This window comes from Solea senegalensis, linkage group LG11 (assembly GCF_019176455.1).
Source record: "Solea senegalensis isolate Sse05_10M linkage group LG11, IFAPA_SoseM_1, whole genome shotgun sequence".
Classification (NCBI taxonomy): Eukaryota; Metazoa; Chordata; class Actinopteri; order Pleuronectiformes; family Soleidae; genus Solea; species Solea senegalensis.
In genome coordinates this window covers 15,517,206-15,543,589 of record NC_058031.1, presented here as the reverse complement: position 1 = coordinate 15,543,589, position 26,384 = coordinate 15,517,206, and the positions used below count along the sequence as shown (strand labels likewise).

The 26,384-nt window shown below is 39.8% G+C and overlaps 2 protein-coding genes across 2 annotated transcripts; one reads left to right on the top strand and one right to left on the bottom strand.

Annotated features, from left to right (window-relative positions):
* Positions 1–10,170: 10,170 nt before the first annotated feature.
* Positions 10,171–16,059, bottom strand: actr5 (actin related protein 5). Its single transcript, XM_044037207.1, has 9 exons — positions 15,579–16,059; positions 14,711–14,949; positions 13,894–14,063; positions 13,538–13,755; positions 13,257–13,421; positions 12,616–12,720; positions 12,272–12,411; positions 11,994–12,126; positions 10,171–11,615 (listed from the first exon to the last, which is right to left on the bottom strand). Exons 1-9 carry the CDS (start codon positions 15,960–15,962, stop codon positions 11,283–11,285), a joined length of 1,887 nt encoding a protein of 628 aa, XP_043893142.1. The 5' UTR covers positions 15,963–16,059; the 3' UTR covers positions 10,171–11,282.
* A 5,909-nt stretch (positions 16,060–21,968) lies between these two features.
* Positions 21,969–26,180, top strand: LOC122777741 (vesicular inhibitory amino acid transporter-like). Its single transcript, XM_044039172.1, has 2 exons — positions 21,969–22,766; positions 24,173–26,180. The coding sequence occupies exons 1-2, from the start codon at positions 22,377–22,379 to the stop codon at positions 25,358–25,360; spliced, it is 1,578 nt and encodes a 525-aa protein (XP_043895107.1). The 5' UTR covers positions 21,969–22,376; the 3' UTR covers positions 25,361–26,180.
* The last annotated feature ends 204 nt before the right edge of the window (positions 26,181–26,384 follow it).

Sequence of the window (26,384 nt, the reverse complement as noted above, 5' to 3'; positions counted from 1 at the left end):
AAGTTATTGACATGATACAGTGTGAGTGCTGAGAAGAGGAGGAAGAGACTGACAGATAAACAGAGAGGAGGCAAGAGAGAGAGAGAGACAGAGACAGAGAGATAGAGTGTGTTTGCTATCAGCAGATGTAATGTAAACTCCAGCAGAGAACTGAGAGGCCTTTTCTCCCTCGTTTACTTCACTGAGCTTGAATGCGCATTTACCCTTAAGGAAATGGGTGGAAAAAATATAAAGACATAGAAACAGTAAAGCTAGTAAAGCAAATGCAGAGATTTTGTTTATCTTAGAAAATGACAGATGTGGAGAAAGAATTATGACATAAAGACTGAGAACAGTTTCTCTTCAGTCTTCGGTTCATTTTTAGGTGTGTCTAAAAATAACACTCAATGATGCACTGCAGCCATAGTTAACATAACTCCTTCTCCAATGCTGTACCAATATAAAACCCCTCAGCACATGTTAACATTGGTTTAACATTTGTAATTGCACTTAAAATGTTTTAAAATGGCACTTTATTTAAGTTAAAATCCCCAATAATGAGAAAATCAAGTATGGAAGAAGAACAGGAAAAAATGTAAGTTGGGACGATCGTCACTTCTCTGCATCTACATACACTCTACATGTGCTTTGATACCATTTCTGTTCAAACACTGATGAACAGCAACGTTCATCTACTTCCCCACAACAGAGAATGTTGTCTTTTGTATTTTTAACCATCATCACACTAGACTTTTTTTCTTTTTTTTTTAATCATTCAAATTTGGTACGGTGGTTAGTAACACATTTTCCCTCATTCTAACACGTCATTCTCAGGGAGAAGGTCAATAAAACTATTGTGAGAAAATGTGCAACACTTTGTGTGTTGTCCGTCTTGTTTTCATTTTTGTTTTCCTCTTCAAAACCACTCACGAATTATCTTTCTTCTTCTGTCTTGGCAAACAAAGTCCACTGACCCTCCAAAAAACCATTACAGAGCACAATCACAGCCATGTTTGTATCTCATTAAGGAGGCAGCACATTACTTCAATCACTTAATGATTCACTTCCCTGACAGGGAATTAAAAGTGATGTCTGTATGATTATCAGGAACATATTTGTTTAACAGATTATGCAATTTACATACGTGGTAACACATGGTATATCATGGATCGTACATGTGTTTAAAGCTGGTTTTACATCATAGCCTTCTCTGTTCATACATTTTAGTATGAAAATGCTCACGGCAGCTGCTGTTAGGTTGAAATGCAGTGTCATCTTTTTTTGTCACTTTTGTCAGACTGTAAATATTCATACAATAAAAAGAAAGATTTGGCTAAACATGCTAGCTGTATGACACAATGTAGCCATCGTTGAGTTCTTAAAACAGTGGAACACATGAGCAGATGATGAGAGGTTATTCTACAGAATTGAACACCTGTCCCTAATCTTTGTGTAGCAGAAATGAAACTTTTTTTTTTAAAGGTACCACACGAAAAGAAAAAGATTTCTGGTGCATTATCTCCCATTAAAAACAACCAATGGCTTTTACATTTCCTGCTTGACTGCTCTCTGCCAGGCAGGAAATCACAGTCATTGTTTAAGCCAATCTGTTCATATAATGTTGATGCTGCTCCTGCCGATCTGTGAGCTTCTCTGTGAGATGGTGGCTAACTGAATCCTCAAGAAACTCTAAAGGGAACACAGTTTTGAAAGTGTAAATATATATATGCTGTCTGGAACTGGCTGAATATAATAGTGTGAAGTCATGGTTGCTATAATTAATCTATAATAAATACATTGAAAATTTTAATCCAGAAAAAAAAAATCAGCTCGCGGATGCATTAACATTTCTTGTGGTCAGTGGTCAGTTGCTCTGCACATTGTCTTGGTCTTCTCATGGGAATCCCTGACATTTGAGATGAAAAAGGCAGCAGTCAAACAGCTTTGAATCTGTTCGCTATAAAAATCCTATGAGACAAACAGAAGTCAAACTTGAACTTGAACTTTTCAGAGCATAATGTGAAAATTGCAGTTTGGCAGCAGCTGTCAGATGTCACATCTAATATTATCTTATCAACTTAAAACTGATTTTCAGCAGAATATTTTTACTTTATTTTAAACTTTCAATACATTTCAGAGTAAAACTGTATTTTTATACCAATCCACATATCTTTTTCAATTTTGTGATTAGTATATTTAAAATACACTTCTGTATGTTTGATACTAATTTTACTAAAAGGTCCAGTGTGTAAACCTATTTTCTGTTGACAAGGATTGAAGATAAAACACCTGCTGTATCAATTGTTGTTTTTCATTACCCAGAGTGAACTTTTCATTTTTATATCAGGAGCCACGTCACCTCTATGGCGCCTGCCGTTTTTAACCACCACAAAAGACAACAAGAAGACAACAAGAAGAATCTTTTGAGTTTTGATGCTAACTGAAGGCCACATATGTTCTCCAACATATTATTTATGGTCAGGGACGGACTGGGACAGATATATAAATCCCTCAAATCTTGTTTATCATGTTATCTGACTCCAGATGTAAAAGAAAGGCAGAATAATTGTTTTGTTTTGTTTCTTTGAAGTTGTTCACTCCTTATGTGGCTTAGATTTGGTTACATTACCATTTAACAATGATAATTGTGACAATGAAAAAAAAATTGACATTAAACAGTGCACTTGTAACTTTTACTGTTAACAAAAGTTAACTGAAGCGACCAGTGGCCCCCGAGAATCTTCCCATTATCAAGTCTGGCTCTCTTTGTTTGGGCACCCCTGTCCATCACACTTGGAAGGGAAGTGCAACATGCAATTTCACTAATCAATGTTGCAACATTTTGCACACTTTACCAAAAAACATATCTCATTACTGCTGGATTTAAGGTGTATTTTAAGACGAAAATGACAATAAAGGGACGGAAAGCTTACAGTGAAAAAACAAAACAACAAAATGATTCCCACACATTTGCATTTGCAACGAGTTTCTCCATGAAGATGGTTCACAACCCGTGCCTCCTCCCTCCTGCAGGAGCCCTAATAAACTGGGAGTTTGTAGAAATTATGACATGATTCATCACTGGCTTGCCACCCTCAAACAAGGCCATCTTTTTTTTTCTTCAGTAATTTAATCTGGACTGAAGAGACACATGAGACGTGGAAACTGTCAAGTTGTCTGCAACAAAGATCAAACTGGGATTTAACTCAATCCCTGCGGTTACCTGGAATATGCCGTATGTAACCATGCCAACGAGATATTCTGCTAACAGGCTATTTTAATCCCTGTAACCATGAAGACCTATCTGCTCTCATTAAAAAAGAGCGATAGAACTAGATCGTGATGTTTCCCCCAGAATTACTCGTTTTTTGACAAGCGGAAGTTTTTTACACAGGAAAAAGCTTTAAAAATATTTCATTGTGCATCTGCCAAACTGCCAGCTCTGGGTTTGGATTTTCTCCACCCCTCCAACACAGGACTGTGTGACATGAGCTCAGCCCTGTCTGGTGACCGTGCTGACCTGCAGCACTGCTGCTCAAAGATAAATCCTCCTAATTGGACACTGTCCAGCACTATTGTCCAAACAGGGGCCAATAATAAAGTGCCAGGGTTGTTTAATAACACACACGATCCACTGTCCATGCTGTATCTACACAATGAACTGTTTGAAACCTCACCTAATAATGAACTTTATCAGCCCAAGCAATGAATTTGACTTGTTCATCAGAGGCGACTGGCAAGATGGTGACAGCGCACACGACAGAGAGGAAAAAGCAGGTTAGGAAGAAATAGACACCATGACCACGGTTTATTCCCAGAAAAGACTAAAAAAATATGCATCTGCTTGTTTATGGTACATAACAGAAGGAATAGTGGCAGCCCTACTGGCTAAACATGATAACATTATGGGAATGAATCTCAAGAAAAAACATTTGTATTGTTATGTTGCACTTTAAGTTTTGTTTTTAAGTAAGTCATTCTGTATTTTGCCGTAGCCACAGAAATAAATCCTCTTCACTTACCTTTAAACATAAAAGACTGACTTTCTTCCCCCTTTAATCCCTCTTGTGAATGTAAATTCAAGCCAATCATTGGCAGGTCTGTTCAGAGTCTGATTAGTCCCACTCTGCCGTGTGCGTGTGTGCATGTGTGCATGCGTGTGTGGCTTTGTGAGGACAAAACTTGAATAAACCATGCGGAGTGAGGACACTTTGGCTGGTTGTCACTTAGGCTTTTTGAGGTTTAAAACCAATGGTTTTAGGGTTAGGGTTAGAAGTCAGTGCCTTAAAAGGATAGCTGTGCAAAACCTGTGCATAAGGAATTACTTATTTTGTGGGGACATAATCTGTTTATGTAGTCGCATTATTGGGACAAAAAGCAAGTCCTCATTATGTAAATGATTAAATTTTAAGGTTAAGACATGTCAAATAGGATGAGTTTACAGTTAAGGTTAGTCACAGTTAAGTTAAGCTTAGTTATGGTTAAAGGCAAGTCTCCAGAAAATAAATGTAAGCTAATGTAATGTCCTCTTTCTTACCTCTTTGGGATATTTTCTGTTATAAATATTGACCTTGTTAGGACCAGTAGTCCCCATGGAGACCAAAAACCTGATTAGGCTGAACCAAATTTCTGAGGAGCTGGTTAAGTTTAGAACAGAAAACACACCTGGCAGACTCCTACACAGACCTGCCATGATCTGGTTTGATGAATCAGTAATTGATTAATAATCCATTAATCATTGCAGTCCTACAAAACTGTGTGGCGTCTGGTATGGTATTGATAGTGAGTGATACCTGGACTTTGATACCAACTGATGAACAAGAATTTTTCAATATCACAACAATCAACATTCACCAACAAACACCACCTTCTCAAAATATAACACACAGTCTCTCTCTCACACACACACTCAATTTGTTCATTTATGTCATCTAGTGGTGCAATACTACATTGCAACAATATTGTAAGGGTTGGATTTAAACTCAAATTAAAAAATAAAACATACTTTCACCTGTGATGATTTCTATCAATTAAAACGTAAGATGCTGAAAGAAAAAAATACAGTCCAATCAGTCAGGAAAATCTTTCAGTTGTTGAAATTGAAGATGTCATTTATCCACACAGACTAGTGTTTCCCAGCATTTTGGCTGCATGTCTGTGTGTGTTTAAAAGTGATCTCACTAATGAGAGACTTTCCATTTGTCTCTCAGAACTTAATGTTTGCATGAATCATAGAATAAATTCATTTTATCAGATTTGTTTAAAAGAAATCACAAACCAATAGCCATTAATAAAGATATTTGTGGCTCTCGCAATATTATAATAAACAAAATAAATAATTTCATACACAACAATAAAAACATAATTTATATTGTATTATACTATCATTACAGACCAGTAGACAGCGCCTCTCTCTCCTCCGTACATCACCCTTGTGCGGCGCCACATCGCCGACTAGAGGCAATAATTGGTTACAGCATGTCAACTGACTTCATAACATGTTAGGGTTAGGGTTAGGGTTCCCTCTCACAATGATAATTATACAATGACAATTACCAAAATACATATTGTTTTGAATGATAATAATATTAACTATCACTATAGAAAGATAAGAGTAATAAAATAAGTAAGTAATTATATTTAATTTTTTAATTGTTGTTTTTTAAGCAGGACGTCTTGGTGGTGACGCAATTGCCGCAAGTATATGTGGTTGCTATGGAGATTGATTTTATTTAAAAAGTAGCAAATTACAGTTGTTCGTTGGTGTTGTATCGTCACTGCCTCACTCTGCACTCCTCACTCGCAACTTTTCAAGACACCTGTGTTTTCGAGAAAACGTTTTTTAAACCAACAATTAACCACAGAAGGAAGGAGACCATCTGAACCCACATCAGCTCTGTGTGAATCATCGCTGAAAACGTGAGTGTTTATTAAGTTTTATTTATTAAAATCACTTTTTCAACCTGTTTAATCAACGCCTCAAATATAAGCTAGCAGGTGCTGACGTTCAGACAAACCCAGATATTTCTTTTTTTGTTTGTTTTTTGTCCACTTACACATTAAATATGATTTATTTAAGTCTTTATGAAAAAATAACTGAAGCATAACAATGTAATATCATGGAAAATAACTTGCTGACTCTTTTTTTTACCTAAGCTAAGCTAGCTAACTGTTCATATGTTAAGTCTACGACTTTATCTTTAACTTTCTTAAACGTAAAGTAAATTCATGTTTCAGGAAATGTAGTTTGTACTTGGTGTTTTTATCCTTGATTCTTTTGACTGTTTAAGTGTGTAAAAATCGTCTTCCTTTAACTGTGACAGGATCTCAGTCAGAGTCAGACTTGAGGAGACACTGTAGGGACAGAGCAGCAAACTCCTGCACCCACATGGAGCTTAGTGCAGAGTTTCAGTCCATTGTTGGGCAGATGGAGCCACAAGATATTCTAGACACAGCATGGAGTTTAGTCAGTGAAATGGCTGAAGCTACAGCCAACACTGCTGCTGCTGCTGCTGCTGCAACTGCTGTCCCTGCTGCAGAGTTTGAGTTTAACATCCACCTTCAGTCAATCCCTCTGGAAACTGTTCCACTCATCACTGAGCAGCCTTTCATGACTAACATGCACATCCAGGGGGTACAGGTAAGATTATACTCTAAGTGTAGGTCAGACTGAGATTCATAAAGAAGAGTGATAATTCAGGTAATTCAGTGAATTTAGATGTCACATTTAGTGGAAATCGTGTGGGAGGGCTCAGTAAATGCAGCATTAATGCATTAACATGTTTTATACTGTGGAGTGATCTTCACATGAAAAGTGACCACTGTGACCCTCTGCAGAAACACTCACACACCACTGAGATGCTCATTCACACAGCTACTTTAGCTAGAGAGATAAAACACTGACACCTGGTGGACAGATGACACAGATGATGCAGTTTTTCTCATCACCTGTTGTGTGTGTTTTTGTTTTTTCCAGATTCAGCCAGTGCTGACACTTCCTCAAGGTCTGGAGCAGAACCTGGCTCCTGTTGGAATAGTGTAAGTAACACACAAAGCAATGCAAACACTATATCTTAATCACAGCCTTTCTTTCTGTTACTTATGTATGTGTTTGATTTCATTGTTGTAGGAATGGAGAGTTGGTGTTTGCATTGCCAGCAGGAACATCATTTGCTCCACAGAGCAACTCTTTGTCACAGTAAGTCAGCCTGACCTCCTGATCTGTGGCTGAAGTCACCAATTGATGGACACATGGTCAAATCACACTCACCTTGTCTTTCACTTCTTGCATCCGTTATTCCTCAGTCGACTGTTTCTAAAACTCTTCTTCCTTCAGAGTTTCTCACAGCAGTGACTCATGCTCTGATTCTGTTTCTTTGCTTCACGTAGAAAGAGAACGTCTGAGAGCCAAGATGAAAATCAGCCCTACGTGACGAAGCCTCCAAATGCCTTCATGCTGTACCTGAAGGAACAGAGGCTACATGTTGTGGCTGAACTCCAGTGCAAGAACAATGCCCAGGTGAACACAGTCCTTGGCCAGAGGGTGAGTGTCTTTTCTCTGTGTGTTTGAGACTCACAGCGACACAAACTTCATCACAGTATGATACAAGATTGACAGGTTTTCTTTATGCACTGAGCAGTATCTGAGAGCTGCCCCCCCTCCCTGCCTGACAAAACCAAATTATGAACTAAAACGTAAAAGTGTAAAAGTAGGACTGCCAGCCATGTCCAGGCCAAAATAAAAACAACTAAATCAAAGATTACTGAAAGGAAAAAGTATTTACCAAATCATAATGTGCAACTAAGGTGTTACTGGGTGTCAATCTCATGAGCAATGGAACTTGCTGGCTTATATAGCAGGCTGGTAATTGGGCAGTAGGGATTTTGGATCTGCTGCAGGTGCGTCAGCCTGATGAGGAAGGAAAGAGGGGGGGTTTAGGCACAGCACAGTGATTGAATGAACGTCTCAGTGAGTGAGTTAGTGATGTCATAGCCACACACAACACTGTTTTGAAAGAGAATGATTTGTATATATTGTCATGTGACCAGAGAACAAATCTAAATGTAAACTGGATTTTCTGTCATATTGTACACTGTGAATGTAAATGTTTTTAAGTTTGTCTGTGTGCAGTTTACACTGAGATGTTGCATGTATTTGTGTGTTGCTGTGTGTGCTGACAGTGTGTTTTTGTGTCCACAGTGGAGGTCATTGTCAAGCCAAGAACAGGCCATATACTACGAGGAAGCTGAACAGCTGAGGAAACTCCATGCTCAGCAACACCCAGAGTGGTCTTCTGTTCAGAACTACGTATGTTACATTAACTCACACATATTTACATTATTACAGCAGATGATACTAAACAGGTGTTTCAAAGAGTTGTCTTCAGCTGATATGAGATGTAACGTCTAATGTTTCTGTTTTTGATTTTATCCAGGGCAAAAAGAGGAAACGGATCAGGAGGAAGTATTACACTAGTGCTGAGGGACTGAGCAACTCGAGCTGACCTGCTCCACCACTGCACAGCCTCCCCTGACTCCCCCATCCTCAGTCAATATGTAAATAATGTAAATACATCATGAGTAAATAAATAGATACTGTAGATACTGCCACACTACACCTTACACAACCCAATGTAAAACCACAACTTGACATATTTACTATAATTTATTGCTTGGAGTCATATGTGGTAACTTTTTAACTGATAATGTAACAACTGGGTTTTTTTTCAATAATTAGGAGAGTAAGCTATTGTATTATTTGTTATTAATTTTGATGTGTTTACTGGCTGTTAAGTAACAACAAACCATGTAACCTGACAAACCCATCAAAGTGACTGTAATATGCTAATGACATGTTACCATCAGTAAAAGACTGTTGGCTTTTAAAACTTGACAAAATCTGGGAGGAGGGGGGTTAACTCAGTAATCTCACACTGAGTGTTATGGTTAACAATTATGTATATAATATGTATTTATATGTATTTTTATAATTTATGTGTGTTGTGAAAATAAATGTCATTTTTTTATTCACTTATATCTTCTTATTTTGTCTTCACCTAAAAACGTTTGAATCAGGTCACAAAATACTTTGATAACATTAAAGTAATTAAGTAATTTAACTGTAAATAATAAAGCTACAAATAAAAGACACCTGGCAAAAACTGTACAAGAAGCAGCACAGATGCAGACAAGACTGCTTCCATCATACAGCAATGTCTGCTCCCCTACCAAAAAAGTATGTTGCTATATATCATAAAAAAAAATATTCACTCATTAAATTTGCATTTAGTTGACTTTAAATGTGGCATGGTTGCTGGTGCCAGACGCGCTTGTCTGAGGAGTTAAAAAACTGCTGATCTACTGGAATTATCACACTGAGATTATCAAACACAAGGCTCAAGAAGTGATGCTTGAACCATTGTGGTCCAAAAACAGTGAAGATATCCAGTGAGAAGCAGTTCTCTGAGCAGAAATACCTTGATGCTGCCTGTCTGTAACTGTGTGCTGCCCTTGCAGGGTTAGGGTTATATGAGTAGATTTCTGATATTGTTAGATTTATTGGTCAAGTTTTGCAGGCACACATAAAAGCTTAACGCTTGGTGGATTACCTAAAGTAAAAATGTTGATGTTATTTCAGCTGCTTACCATTATCTGGTGGTCTCACATTCTTTGTGATGTGAGTATTTGGCTTCTCTCCATTTTGTTTAACTCATTTGTTTCAATGGCAAAACCAGACAAAAAAGTAAAACACTTAATTCACACCTGTGGGAAATGAATTCACCACCACCAGTCAGAAGATCACAGGTGTAAATAATCAAATGATGACTGAGTTCCATTTACCTTCCTGTTTCAGGGTGCATACAGTTCCTGACATACATGTGCTGAACAGAGTTATCGTTAATGTGAGTTATCGTTAATATCATCAGTCTAATACAGATACATTTCCCAACAACACCTGCACTTTTCCTGCTAAAACATTTCAAAATGGCTGCTGTGTAAAGAGGCCATTGATTGAACTAAATAACAGACTGTATAATCTGCAACATAACTGTTATCCAAAATAACAGTTACACACGCCACCAGAAACACATTTAATTGGCTGCATTGCATCCGTAAATATGGATAATAAAACTAAACTAAATTAAATAGATGTAAATATAGAAAAATAAATGAAATTGAAATTGATGGATACAATGTTCAAGTGTTCACTGTTGGTTTCTTATCTCATCAGTGAAAAACTATTTATTAAAAACACACACATTCAATTTACATAAAAAATACAAATTTATACATCTTCATTGGATTTTTAAGATCATGCATTTGATGGCATTCAATATGAACAGTTCCTTGGGGGTTTCCTCGAGCATCAAGAAGCAGTAAAAAAAAGCAGTACTTCTGAAACAAGCCCTGTGATAATACTAGAAAAATCACAGAGGACCAAGAGGCAGACATTATTAAGTGCAGACGGAAAATTTAAACAATCATTAATGGTGACCATGTATATAAAGGAAAAATACATTACTTTACATTGTCAAAAAACAGCGACTGCCAATTGTGATGCTGTTTGTGTGCGTGTACAAAACCAACAGCAGGTCACACCAAGATTTTTCATATTCAATTTTAACAACAAAAATATTTTCACTCTTCTTTTGAATCAAAAAGCAAAGTCTTATTGTCATTTAATTAATTGGATGCAAGTTTTCCACCTGTTGTCTGGAGGATGTTGAAAGAGATAAGAGAAGAGAATAAGAAAGTCATACATCAAACTGAAACTGTGTCAGTTCGACGCACACAAAAGTAAATAGCTGAGATATCTGGCTACGTCACCATTACCAGCAACAGTGCTGACATCTGATTAAAATCCGATTTACTACAGATCAGATTTGGCGGTTCATGTTATAAAAGTGTGATCACGCTCTGAATCACCATGCATGTATCAAAAAAATGCAAGATAAGTTGTACCTTTTATGATCCCCATAGGGGAAATTCAGAGATGGAAGCTACTGCAGCATAATTTTGTGAGTGAGAGGGCGGCAGTCTGTGGGGCAGGTCAATGTCAACATTAGCACATGAATGCTGTACCAGCATAGACAAAACTGCAGGTATTGTGATATAGTCTTCTTCATTCATGTCACAGGGCCATGGACTGGACCACATACTGACGTGACAGTAATCTGATTTGAAAATCTGAATTGACTTATTAGATTTCTGCCTGAAAAAAGATCAGTCACATCAATGGGAAAAAAAAAAGAGTACGAGTCACTTTGGCCTGGTAATCTGAAAATGACCTCTTAGTTTTCAGTTCAGGTGGTAACCACAGAAACATCAGCAGCAACTGTAGAACAGGAGGTAGTCAGGGAAGACGTAACCATGGAGACAGTAGCAGGAGCTCCTGTTGAAACCTGTGTGGTAATGGATGGCTCGGCAGCCCGAGTAGGAACCAGCTTGGCGATCTTCATGGGAATGAAGAGATTAGAGGCACAGTGCTCGCTCAGATACTCGCCTCCTTTCTCCTCATAGTCCTGTCTGCTGATCCATCCCTCTTCAGCTGCTGCTCCTCCTACAGGTGGATGCTCCAAGACCCAGTCTCTCGCCCCATACCAAGCACCCAGGGCTGGCTGTGACGCCATGGTCACCTGAGCAGAGTTTTTGAAACGGATTACCTCTGGATTATCCATCTAACTGTATGAACCCTTCAATAGAATGCAAATAACTTATTTTGCACTTCCTATATTTCTAAAACCAGTCTTTTATTCTTACTAATACCTACTGAATGTAAGGATCAAGTCAAGATGTACATGGACATAAACTATGTAAGAAAGAGTAGAAATTAATCATCTAACAGGATTAACTCTATGTGGAACATCAATCAATTATGTTTATTTATATTGTGAGTAAGCAAAGACAAAGTAGTTGTCTTTGTGCTTCTCATTTGTGGCATGAATTAACATGCATTGATTATTTACTTCTAAAACGTTCTGTGTGGTTTATACCATTAAGGTTTGGCACTGTACCTTGAAGTGTGATTGGAACGGTCGCATTGCCCGCAGTTCTCGCTCCACTCTCTCCTTCATCCCTGGGTACTGCATGTTCCCTCCTGTCAGAAACACATTGCTCACCAGTGCCTCCTGCTGCTCTGGAGTATACCTGTATGTAGTTGGAAAAAGATGGATGAAGCTACTGAAAGTCACGAGATCAGTGTGAGTTTACATGTCTGGCTATGTACACGTACAGTTTTACACAAATGTGAGCTTATTTTTGTTTGTGTGCACTTGCTAAAGTGTATCATTACCTGGCCAGGACATACTGTAGCGTCTCAATCATTCCCATCTGGTCCTCTCCAGTCAATGACGGCTGGAATAGGATCTCTGGACACCGCAGACGCTCTGTCCCCACGAACAGCTGATGGTACTCTGCCACGCTGAACATCGGCTGGAGACAAGATGAAAGTCATTTTCAACTTTCAACTGGAAGAACTAACAGCAAAAGTTATTTTCATATTATTCTGCCACACAAACTGTGTAACAAACAAAACGCGTTCCACACATTCTGCCACATATTGAAATATGTATGTTCACAGGATTAATGAGCATCTGAATGTTTGTCTCGGAATTTTCAGTTTCTCTGTGCCACTACCTGAACCACATTAGCAGGTTTTTCTGGCAGCGTGTCCTCAGGGAAGTCAGTATCCATGAGCGCCACTCCATCTCCCTCGTCTATCGGATGCTCCAGCTCAGAAACCTGACAGAGCGACAGAACAGCCTCAGGCCTGGTGTCAGCCACAGTACATCCACCGCAGCAAATGATGGCAAGAGCCCCACAGCACAGCACAGCACGATAATGATCATGTATGCACCTAATTATTTATTGAATTATTTGAATTTCACAGCAGCGCAGTGGCTCCAAACTTTGACAGTTGCTGTCATTTTACAGTGTGTTAGATGTCAAAAGTATACTGTACTGTGTATGAATATATATATATATATACATATGCATCCCGAGTTGAAACCCAAGTTATACAGTTCATATATAAAACACAGCTTTTATAATACACTCAAGCTATATGCATAATCAAGTATTTGACAATATAATGTTGGAAATGCAAGAATGCAAACAATTAAAAACAGAAATCAGTTCTCCCATTATAACAGATTAATTCTTGATTTGTGTAGCCAAAAATAAACAAAACAACTGAACTAAGAACTTAGATGTTTTTTTAACATGTAGCATATGATATTTTTTGTTTTCTTAACTGTTTCACTGGACATGCAACCCACCTCCATCTTCAGCTCTGTTCCATCACTCTGCAGCAGTTTCTGTCTGCCCTGCTCCACAGCCAGCTGCAGTTTGTTGATGTACGACTGCAGCTCCTCAGCTGAGTCCATGTTGAGTTCCACCAGGCTCTTATGAAACTGATCCAACAGGCCATCATCCAGCAGCTCCTGAACACACAAACCTCTAATAAGCACACATAGGCTGAGCTTTCGATAACAGGTACAGCTAAATGTGTTTTGACACTTTGATACAGACACTGTTGGAACTGTTGTAGGTTCCTTGCCTGTACTGCTATTAATCTGTCCAGCCTCTCTTGGTCCTGCTGCAGCTTCTCCTCCCGACGGCGAGCATTGATCTCCTGAAGCCGTCGCAGCTGTTGAGCTCTTCTCTCTTGCCTCTCTTCCACACTCACGCAGCCACCTGGCACTTTAATTGAGAACGGAAGCTGCATACGGTGAACCTCCTGCTCATAGAACGATGGGCTACGCCATTTTTCCAGCTCTGCAGAGAACACAACATGGAGGAAATGGAAAGTAAGTAAGATGAAAGGAAGAAAAGGTGTCTGTAGTTAATTATGTAATTTGACATATCTGAACTGTAAACATGTCCAGGAAATGAAAATACACTGACATACTGTACCTTCATAGTAATCAACAGCAGTGTAACTATGTTCATGCAGTAGCTCCTCCATGCGGCTGAGAGTAATGGCAGCAACGTGACCTGGGTATTTCAGATGGAGGAGGCGCTGTAGGTAGGATGTTGCCTGGCTTCCAGCCACATTCACACGCTTACAGTTTCCCGCGTCCAACCTTGAATTAAAAACAGGACAAAAATTGACTTGAAAAATAAGAACAGTGAGATAAAAAGTTTAGCAACAGTTTTGGCATGTCACAGTGGGTAAAGCTCGGGTCTAAATATTGCAGTGAATGAGGGCTGAATTCCATATTGCTGCTTCAGTTTCTGAGTCCTATCATTGTACAGGCTGGCCCAACAACACCATGTCATATCTTACTGACACTTGAACAAAACTGTTGCAAGTCTGAATAACACTATTACACTATAGATATTTTACTATTGTTTTTACACCTACTAGTCGATGGTACCTGGTCTCTTTCCTCCATCTACCCCTCTTTACCTCTCTTCTCTCTCCCATTTCCTCCTTTCTCCCCCAACCAACTGAGGCAGATGGTTGGACATGACTGAATCTGGTTCTGCCAGAGATTTGACACCAAGGCTCATTGTGCTCAATGTGCGAAATGTTGCGATTTAACACTTTACAAATGGATATATTACATTTGTTTTCCATGTTGTTAAATCAAAATGTGTGTTGTGGAAAGGAACAGGATGAGGAACAAAAAAGGACAAAATCAATAAGTAAATAAATATAAATAAAAATGAGCAGTGAATAAAACAAACAAGAATACATAAGCAGCCGTCTGTGTCCATCAATCTTTACCTGCCATTGATGACTGGCAGGATGTGTGAGCAGTGGTATCCTGAGGAAAGAACAATGCCAGTGTGCGGAGGGTGGATGTTCCTTTGATTGTTGCCGTGGTAAAAACTGTACAAGCCATCCACCCCATAGGAAACGTACGGGACACGATAGCACTCAAACAGCAACTCTGACATCATCTGCCGACAGTGCAGCGGGTTACACGGTGCCTCTGTGAGCACAATGGGGTGATCCACACTGCCCTGTAAAATCACAAGAAAATTAAAATAAGGGTCTGATCATCACTCACATCCATGTAGAAAAGAAATGGTAAAATGTGTCTACTAGTGTATAATTGTGTGTGTGTGTGTGTGTGAGAGAGAGAGAGATAGAGAGAGAGAGAGAGAGAGAGAGAGAGAGAGAGAGAGAGAGAGAGAGCTCATGTTACTGTTTTGGTATGTTTCCATTGCACAAGCACATTATCAACAGAGAAATATGTTTCACAAATGACAAAACACCCTAACTCTGATCTAATATGTGATGCTAGTTGTACTGACTGTTTGATTTGTTTGCTGCTTTGCAAATGTTAGGTTATTTTTCATATATTATGCACTGGTTTAGTGACTTGAAAAACACTTATAGCGATAATGTGAAGAATGTAGTGATCTTTTTTGTTGTTGTTGGATACAACAGATAAAACACAGACAGTACCCACCTCAAGAAGAGGTCATTACTGACTCAACCACTATGATAGGACTCAACCACTATGATACTAACGTTATTAAGACAAAGGAGATGGTAATTCACATTACGGGGCAGTGTCCCTGACTGTCTTGTAACCCACACCTACTACGCTATTGGATAAACTACATCAACCCTATTGCATTCATACCTCAGAGGCGATGCCCAGGTGTGTGAACACATGGTCGAATATAAGCTCTTGGATCTCAAAGTTAACGACCACGTTTCGGTCGAACTGGCTCTTGAGCAGCCATCGCAGTGGCTCCAGGTTCGGGATGTCGTTACCGATCTGTGTTTCACTACGGGCGGCCCCTCTGCTGCGAGCCGCCACCGACCTGAAGAGCAGCCGCGGAGAGTCAAACTCTGCCCCTGGTATCGCCCAGCCGGCCCGGGTCTGGAAGGAGCCGTTATCTATCACTATCGGCGACGCTGTGGGAGTCAGACCCGGGGTGGGGAGTTCAAAAATCGGGTCAGGAGAAGTTTTACAGTCCTGAAATGAGAAGATCTGACAGAGTGCTCGTTCTTTCGAAGACATTTTGAATGTGTCTTACTACAAAATACGTCCGACTGGAATCTCGGTGCCGCAGACTTTGTTCCGCCTCATAAGAAAAAAAAAATACATTATCCTTTCAAATATTTAATGATTTAATATTAATTTGCTGTATTGAAAAATTATATTCAAAGAATAATTTGCTCAAATCCAGTCAATGATTCAAAATTCTAGTAGTGGCATTTTACCTTAATGGAACAATGCAGCCATAAAAATCCAAAAAATGTCAGTGTTTAATCTACAGTACATGCAAACTAATTTTCACTCATCATCACCTTAATTTTGGGGTCAACTAGGAACATTTGCTAGAATTGGAGGAGTCCGTTTAGAATGAACCCATGTAAACAGATATTTTCCCTCAGGCTTGAGACTGATTTCTTTTTGTCTGCCATCCTGTTAATCTCAGCTGACCGGGTGAAGCCTCAGCTGGTGATGTGGGACACCTGCACATGAGAGCTATACTGCACACTTGTGTTCAGACCATCCAGTCAACATTTTAAAGATGCCCTCACTATCTATCATGTGTCATTTTTATAAAACTATTGCTTGTTAGAGCTTCTGCTCATGAGGCTTTCTGATTTTATTTTTACTGGGACATGCCACTTTTTATTTACTAAAATATGTACATAGTTATCTTAATCAGCAACACAAAACTTTCAAGTTTCCTTTATAGCCCGATTCAGTAATCCATGAATGAACTGGATTATGTCAGAGATGAATATGATGTGAAACATCAAAAACATTATCAATTATTTTTTTCACTTATTACATCACAGAGGCCTAAATCCTCCCTCATGTGGTTCTATGTCTTCTGTTTGTGTTTTATGCATGTTATGTTGTTGTTGTTCATTTAATCCAAAATTTTAATTTTAATTAAAAAATTTTTTTACTTTGAATATAATGTCTTATGTTGTGGCCAGAGTGTATGTCACTTGTCAGATCTATGTGATATGATGATAGGTTAAATCTGTCCAAAAAAAAAAAAACAGAAGTCACACCAATTCTATGTTAAATCCACAAATACTGTATGTCTGTCATTTCATGTACATTTATTGTTGCCATTGTTTTTGCATTTGTCTTATTGAACTGATAATTAACAATAGAGGAAGTGTGTTTTATGGACCAAGTGTGTTTATTTCCTGGACAGCATTTGGTAGCGGAACAATAAAAGAAGAAGTGTGTGTGTGTGTGTGTGTATGTGTGTGTGTGTGTTACTGTATGAAGCTTGATGGTGTGACACTGAAGCACAAGCACAGTTCAGTGCTCAGGCACAAAGCTCTGAGTGCCTGTCGTCCCCCTCCTCCTGATGCTAATAAGCAGATCTGGGTCAGCCTACATACTCAAACACACATACACACATACACACATACACACACGCACACACGCACACACACACACATGCATGCTCATACGGCCACTCATACAAATAATTCACCCCCATTTTTGTTCTCTCCTCAAAGACCAACACACACACACGCACTGTCGTCCATTACTCCCAGGAGGCATGATATAACATTGTGCCGCTGTCCGTGCACAGTGCTTGCAGCATTCTGCTTGTTTTGCTTGTCTGCAAGGCAGTAGTGATGAGGCATAAGGGGACTAATAGTCTACAAGCACTGTGGAACTGCCATGTGTGATGCCGAGCAGCATCCTCCACAAAATGGATGCTGCTTGGCATCACGCATGGCAGTGGTGCTTGGCAGGAAAGGGAGAGGACATAGACAGGGCCAATTATGTCAGGAGTTAATCAACAATGCCAAGGTTTGGTTATTGTTATTATTTTTTAGTACTAATAGGGTGGTCATGTTTTTTTCTGTACACTTAGATATTGTCACCAGAGATTAAAACTAGCAACCCCTAAAACACAAGGTCACCTCAGGCAGCAGAAGACTGATACATTGACACTGTTTTTATTTTCTGTGAAAGGAAAAACATCTGTCCATGTCACGAGTATTTGCTTATGTGTGTGATTATGACTCACAGAATTCTGAAATCATTTCCACTCCACGTTCTCATGACAGGAGGGAACACTGTTGCTTAATCACTTGTGACCAATTTAAAATCACAGGACCTTTTACATTTAAAATGGAGCTTCATCCATCTTGTGACATTACAATGTTACAATCCAAGCGTTTAAATAAAATGACATAGATAGTACTGACTTAAATCTTACTCTGTCTGTGCGTGTGTTACCTCTTGGGGACCTTTTCTGCCATAAACACTGACCTTGTCAGGACCAGTAGTCCTCATGGAGACCAAGACCAGTGAGTGTGTGTATGTGTATGTGTGATGGAATGTCAGATGGAGAAACAGAGTCCAGTCCACACAAAACCATGACTCTGTGCACTTCTTATATATCAGAGTTACACCGTGGACAAAAGCCCCTGCACTCTGTCACGCCTTCATGTACACACTCACACACACACAGAAAGAGGGAGGGAGGGAGAGAGAGAGAGATACTGTCAGGAATGCTCTCTTCAAAAGTCCCTGCTTTAAGCCCAGCAGATCTTTTTGGGCCATAGAGTGATTAATGTGCTTGTGCACCTGTCACTTTTCATGCATTCATGTATGTGTAGTAGTGTCTGCATGAATGCATGTGACTGTGTGTGTGTGTGTGTGGTATCACTCGGATTGTGTCTCATTATGAGGAAGTTATTAGACATTGAAGGTGAAGAGGAGCTGTGTTTGGATCTGCATAACCTGTCAGAATGAAGTAAAGCTGTGCTGTAAAATGACTCTTCACTAAACTCTACACCCAAACAATAATTGTCTCCAAGTATCACTAATTGGGGTTCTAAAAAAACTAGCACAAGCTGTATCTTAAAGTTCCAGTGTGTGAGAATTTGTGACATAAAGGTGAGACTGCAGATTGTAAAAACCGGAGGACTCCTCTCTTTACCCCTCCTCTTCCCATGTGTGTCAGAATAATATGGTGGCCTTCATATATTGTACTGTATATGGAACAGGGTTCACCATAGTTGGAAAGATGCTCTTTTATGGTTTTTATTTCAATAGATAAACAATAATTAAGAGGACAGTGGCAACAACAACAGGACCAACAAAAAACAACATACAGTAGAGGTGAGGAAGGTTTTAAGTGCAGTGAATGCAGACCCACACACTCACACACTGGTCAGAGAATTAATCACCTTCTACTAACATGTTATACTGTTTGGCAAGGAGGTCTTCACCAAAAGCTGTAAAGTTAATTATATCGAAATACATTTTTTTTTATCCTAAGCATAATTAGGAAACAAACATGAACAAGTGAAACTAATTTCGCTCATTTGTAATTTTTTGCATTCTTGTACTAAAAAATGTGCCCAGGAATTAATTGTTATAGCTGTCTGTCAAAGCATTATTTCTTTACTCAACACTCAACAAAATATATTGGCTTGAATCATTTAAATTATGCTTACATCAAAAAAAAAACCTTTCTCCAAAATTTCATTGCACACACAATTACTGTGTCCATGGCAACTATCAGAGATTATTGCTCCCAGTCAGAGCTGCACGGCTGTTAGACAAGGCTGTAAGCCCCTCCGTATCTCAGGCCTACACACACACACACACACACACACACACACACAAAGCTTGAATTAATCCTTCTCTTTGTAGCCTTAGTAGCTAAATTGGTCGCCCCAGCAACCAATCTCCAAACCTCAAAACCCTTTCGAAGAAAAAAGGCAGACTGGAAATCCATTTTGTCGTGAAGGAAGTAGCTGAAATAAATCTGTGGTGTTGAAGACAAATCACATTTGGCAAACGCATTTTTATAAATCAAATTCATATATTTTTCTTTCTTTTACATTTCACTTTGGTTTGTACATTTTGGGCAAGGAGTATTTGTGCGTGCTTGCTTACTTTTTTCTGTGTGTGTCTGTGTGACATTTGAAGCTCATCCTCTGTCCCAGCGTTAGCCCGGGGTTTGTGGATGTGATGGGGGAGGGAACGATGCCTCAAGGACCCTTCACTGTCCCGCACACGCACGCAAGCACACACACACACACCTCCAGACATTGATGACACACACTCACTAACAAACACAGTGTTGGCCCGAACACAAATAGCAGCTGGCAAAGCAAAGCAGCTCAGGCCGAGCATGAAAATATACAGAACTTTCTCTGTCCTCTGGCTGATTCTAAATTTAGATCTCTCGTCCAAGTCAACGTCTTTCTGTGTGTGTGTGTGTGTGTGTGTGTGTGTGTGTGTGTTGTCACTGCACTATCCCTGTCTGCTCATTGGCAAAAATCTTATTTACTCTCACACATCCTTAATCGCAGAATGTTTTTTTTTTTGTTTTTTTTGAAACTGTTAGAGAAATGCCATGGTTTGTGATCCTTCTTGTCACAGCGTGGGCCACGTTTCTGCAGCAGGCTGCAGGAAAATGACAGCTTTGCTCAGATGTGTCACAGCAGATTAAGGAGGCAAGGACGAGGCGCTTCATATTCCCGCAGATTAGAGGTGAGGTGGAGGAGAAGTGAGCCTCCTCCTGAGAATATTTGTACATCTTCTATGTGTACATCTTCTGTAGCTCACTAAACTGTTAGAATAAATAAAGAACACATGTATATGAATAATGGGTTATGTATTGTGTTTATTTAAGTGAGAGGCATAGATAAGGAGCGTGTCAGGAGCTGTCCGTGGTGCTGGGTGTCGGTGCAGCAGCAGCAGCAGCAACATGTTCAACAAATCAGCAACGAGTTGCATGAGAGTCCACACAATGTTGAACATGCTCCTGTGGAAACAAGCTGTTAAATGAGCAGGAAAGCTGACGTTGACACGCAGTGTTTGAGAAATTCCCACAGACCGCTGTCATTCATATTAAGCGTTTTTTTAAAGGTATGGAATATTTTTTAAGTGGAAATATTTAAATCCAATGTTCACGCCGTACATATTTAATCCATTATGTAATTATGTTTGTTAGGAAAAAAAAGGAATCAAAGGATTTGGTCAAACAAATCTGTAATTGTCTCATTGTGTACATTTTACGCAGATGTATTCATTTCATTTTTTAAAGAATGGAAATGTAAAAAATGGAAATAAGGCCCTTTGTCTATATCCATCACAGAAAATGAACATGAGTATGAGGATACGCTGCGTGTGTGTGTGTGAGAGAGAGAGACTCAACGTACATGGTTCATTTCACAATTTATACAAATTATTTTGCAGCTGAACGGGTCAAGTGGAAGAGTTGTATTTTTTTGCAACAAAATACTCAGTACTATTAGTCATGGTTGTTTGATACAAACTGAATTATGCATCCACGCAAATTGTAAGCCTCGTTTAAAATATAGGATTTTATTTTGTTGAATATTTAACGATATAAATGGGTGCAGAGGCGTTTGATCAATATTAACCAGCTGCTGTGTCTGTCGACCTGTTGACGGAACAGAGCATGAAGGCAGGTGAAATATTTTATCTCCTCATCTATGTACAATGTCGAGTGATACTGCTGCCTTTAAATAAAGTCTATCTCTCTCACACACAAAATCATAGAGTGCGGTATAGTTTAAACATATAAATTAACACAGACGTAGTGACGCAGCAGGGAGGCAATGTTCAAGTCATCTTATTTATTTCCAATGTCACGTCGTGTATCATATAAAAGCTCGAGAATAACAATGTGAATGTGTGTTAAATCTAATCCCAAACAGGTAAATTATCATTTTTGAAATTGAATGCACGGTTTTTACACATTCACAGCTGTGTCCAACAAGTCCCACCGTCACATCGAGACTAAAGATTGTGTACGTGGGACATTTTTCAACATTAAATTGATCCATTTGATTGCAAAATAAATACAAATATATGAAGTTGTTACACTTATAGTAAAAAAAATCTCATTACTAAGAAATTCCCCACCTTACCATGATATTACTGAAATGTAAAGTGGGAAATAGCAAATAGGAAAATCTCTCTCTCTGCCTGCCTCTCTCTCTCTCTCTCTCTCTCTCTCTATCATTCGTGACAGCTCTATATGCACGAGCCGCTACACCAACACTCTCTCTGCAAACACGTGCACGCCCGTCTCTCTCTCTCGCTCTCTCTCTCTCTCAGTCACAGATTCCAGCGCTCGCGCTCTCACCATCAGGACCCCGACTGGAACAAGAAAGATGCAATTTTGTCCTCTTTAACCACAAATGAGGACACATTTTCTCTTCTTTTGTCTCGGTGTCTTTTGGAGTCAAGGGAGTAACATGGATGATCAAGTCAAGAGAAGAGGCTGAGGATTTATTTTGAAGGTTTTGGCTGAGACGGTTCTTGGTTTTCAACAGGCATGACTTTACAGTGAAGACTTCTCATTACAAACACCTGCATGCGCCTGCCTCACTGCTTCTTTACTCTGTGACATCACTTCTTTATTTGCAAGACAGCATTTTCTTTAGTTTGTTTAAAATGGCTCACCTCATCCGACACAAGCTCACCAACAAGCTGACCAACGCGGCCCACACGGTGTCCAACAAATCTCAGGCCAAGGTCAGCGGGGTGTTCGCCCGCCTCGGCTTCCAGGCCGCGACCGACGAGGAGGGTTTGGGTTTCGCCGAGTGCGACGACCTGGATTATGACTACAGGCAAGGGATGCAGATGGATGTCCTTCAGGGGGAGGGGGAGGAAGGGGGACACATGGAGGAGGGAGAGGGGGAGCTGGATGGAGACAGCCACTACCAGAGAGACGGCACCGGGCCCAGGCCTTCATCACTGAAGACTGCAGGAGGCTCTCTGGATGAGGACAAACCAAAAATCACGTCCTGGGAGGCTGGATGGAACGTCACCAACGCCATTCAGGTATATATCACTGTGATTCTACATAAGTGTAAAAAAAAATAAACCTGCTGCTGCTGCTGCTGCTGCTGCTGCTGAGCATGAAGGCAGGCCTCAGTGTCCACAGTCACCTTGAAAATTTGTCCACATTCAACACTGGAACATAATATAACTGGAAACAATCTGTGGAGTTTTCATTAGGGCTGAACGAAGTGGGGATCATATCTAACTGGGATTTTACTGGCATGTTTTTTAAGTCAGCTTTAGTGCAATATTAACTAGGTAATAATAAATGTGATGTGATGAAGCATTAACACTTGACACTATCAAAACATTAAAGGAGCAGTGTGTGTGATTTAGTGGCATCGAGAGTGAGAATACACATTTCAACCAAAATGAATCCTGGTACAACATGGCGGACTTCATTGAAGAGGAGGGTTATGAAACCACAGCAGTTAAATTTAGACGATGACATTTCTGTGGCTAAATTATTCCTAAATTCTACAAACTGGACCATTAAGTGTTTTAATGAAAGGTTGTTGTATTGTATCTTTTATTTTTATTTTTGTTCCATTAGTAGGGAAAAAAGAACAATCAAATATTGATAAAATTGAACTGCAGCTTCTGCAATTTGGTGACTGCTTAAAAATGTGATTTATATGATTTGAAAACGATTAATTGTTTTTTTTGTTTTCAGCCAATTATCAGAACAATACGACATCATCACCCATGTAGAATGAATTATGGGATTAACAGAAAAACCCAAAAACATTCAAACCTGATTTATTAAAAATAATATGTAAATAATAGGTTACATAAATACAAGCTTTAATAGAACACTCGTTCCAATTTAGTGAATTCACTGCAATCAAGGGTGTTTACAATTTATTCATTCAAATCTCTTTATCAGTGAAGCTGCAGGCAGGGCCTGTTTGATTCTGATAGACCTGAGGCTGAGTGGCAGCCACGTGCTTATCATTGGCTCCATCAGATTTCAATTTTTAATCAAATTATTGCCAAAATTCGTCTTTAAATGGCCTGATACTGATGAACTGGTGAGCCTAATCTTTGAGGGTGAGGTTTCAGAGAACGTTATGGTTGAATCAATTTAATCAGAAAATCTCTTTTTTTTAGATTGGTATACATCGATTTTACTTTCCTGTCAAACGAAAAATATATCACACTCAACCAATGTACACATATGTATATGTATGTATATATATATATATATATATATACATACATATATATATATATATATATATATATATATACACATATATATATATACATACATATATTCACACACACACACACACACACACACACAAAACAAATCCTAATTAGAAATATTATGTAAGGTGTGTGAGCTGTGACATGGCCCCGGCCTGTCACTGCGATGTGGCTGATGTGCGCTTCTGTGTCCGCAGGGCATGTTCGTCCTCGGCCTGCCGTACGCCATCCTCCACGGCGGATACCTCGGTCTCTTCCTCATTATCTTTGCGGCCGTGGTGTGCTGCTACACGGGTAAAATCCTCATCGCCTGTCTGTACGAGGAGAACGAGGATGGCATCAAAGTTCGCGTCAGGGACTCCTACGTGGACATCGCCAATGCGTGCTGCATGCCCCGCTTCCCCGCACTGGGCGGCCACGTGGTGAACGTCGCTCAGATCATCGAGCTGGTCATGACCTGCATCTTGTACGTGGTGGTCAGCGGGAACCTGATGTACAACAGCTTCCCGGGATTTCCCTTCTCCCAGAAAGCCTGGTCAGTGGTGGCCACGATCGCGCTCCTGCCGTGCGCCTTCCTGAAGAACCTAAAGGCCGTGTCCAAGTTCAGCTTCCTGTGCACTGTTGCGCACTTATTCATCAACGTCGTCGTGATTGCCTACTGCCTCTCCAGGGCCCGTGAGTGGGCCTGGGAGAAGGTCAAGTTTTATATTGATGTGAAGAAATTCCCCATCTCCATTGGCATCATCGTGTTCAGCTACACCTCCCAGATCTTCCTCCCCTCCCTGGAGGGAAACATGCAGAGGCCCAGTGAGTTCCACTGCATGATGGACTGGACTCACATTAGTGCTTGTGTCCTCAAGGGCCTCTTTGCCCTTGTGGCCTACTTAACATGGGCAGATACCACCAAAGAGGTCATCACAGATAATCTGCCTTCAACCATCAGGGCTGTGGTGAACATCTTCCTCGTGTCCAAGGCGCTCTTGTCTTACCCACTTCCATTCTTTGCTGCAGTTGAGGTTCTGGAGAAATCCTTGTTCCAGGATGGAGGCAGAGCCCTCTTTCCTGACTGCTATGGCCCTGCTGGGCAGTTGAAATCATGGGGTCTGGGCCTTCGAGTTGCCCTGGTGGTCTTCACCTTGCTCATGGCCGTCTTTGTCCCCCATTTTGCCCTCCTCATGGGCTTAACTGGGAGTCTCACCGGTGCTGGCCTTTGCTTCCTCTTGCCAAGCCTCTTCCACCTGAAGCTGCAGTGGAGGAATCTCCTGTGGCATCACGTCTTCTTCGACGTGGCCATTTTTGTTATTGGAGGCATATGTGCCATATCTGGTTTCATTCACTCCGTTGAAGGACTTATAGAGGCGTACAGGTACAATATCCACGACTGAGAGCTTCAGCGATGACCTTTAGTGAACAGTGATGTCCCAGAATACCACACTACATCGGGCTGTCATCACGCAGACATTATCAAACCATCACTTGACACAGAAGCTCAAGAGGAGGGTTGTTTGTGTGAAATGTAGCCTATACATCATTTTATTTTGCCTTTGTGATAATGTGCAATAACAAGCTCACAATCATAGTGTAAATGTCTAGTCTTCTCTCGCTCCATATGTTCTATTGACTGGACAGAGGAACATGAAGGAGACATTTTCAGGCCTGTCCATGCTTCATGTCTTCATGCAAACTTATCAAAGACTCTGTGAAAATGTCTGACGTGGTTCTTACTGTGAGTGTGTACGTGTTTATAGCTGGGGAATGAAATGTGTGAAAAACAATGGAGTGAATATGTTATTACTGCTTTCATTAATCCCACTGAGGGAGAAAACACAAGACCAGAGCATCCTTCAGATCAAGTGGTGCTCTGTGCATTAATAATAATACATTTACATGAGTAACTAATGTGTAGTTGTTTAAACAAAAATAATTTAATGGTTGTTTTTGTTGTTGTTTTCTAAGTTACGCCTGTATATTAGTCCTGTTGGCTTGTATGTTTTCTTGGTGTTTCATTCTGGATGAAATGAATACAAAGTGCAAGCAAGTTGGCCCTAATTGTGTTATATGGAGAAAAAAAAAAGTGTCTGATAATATTCTCTTCCTAGTGAAAATGTTGATTGTGGTTTAATGGAACTAATCATGGTGTGCCAGACAAAGGGTTTGTTGAATTATAAGAGGAAAAAAATAAATCAAATATTTTATGGCTGGTGATTTTAATGTTTCCTTGCTCAGTGAAATGTAACAAAGGGACAAAAACAGTCTGAGGCATTTGACTTTCTTCTTTCTTTGAGGCTTCAATTTGCAGCAAAGAAAATGGTCGATTTCAGCTTTAACACTCCAATGAATTAATATCATTCAAACTAAAAAATAGCTCAATTACCTTCAATTACGATATAAATACTAAATATAGAAGGA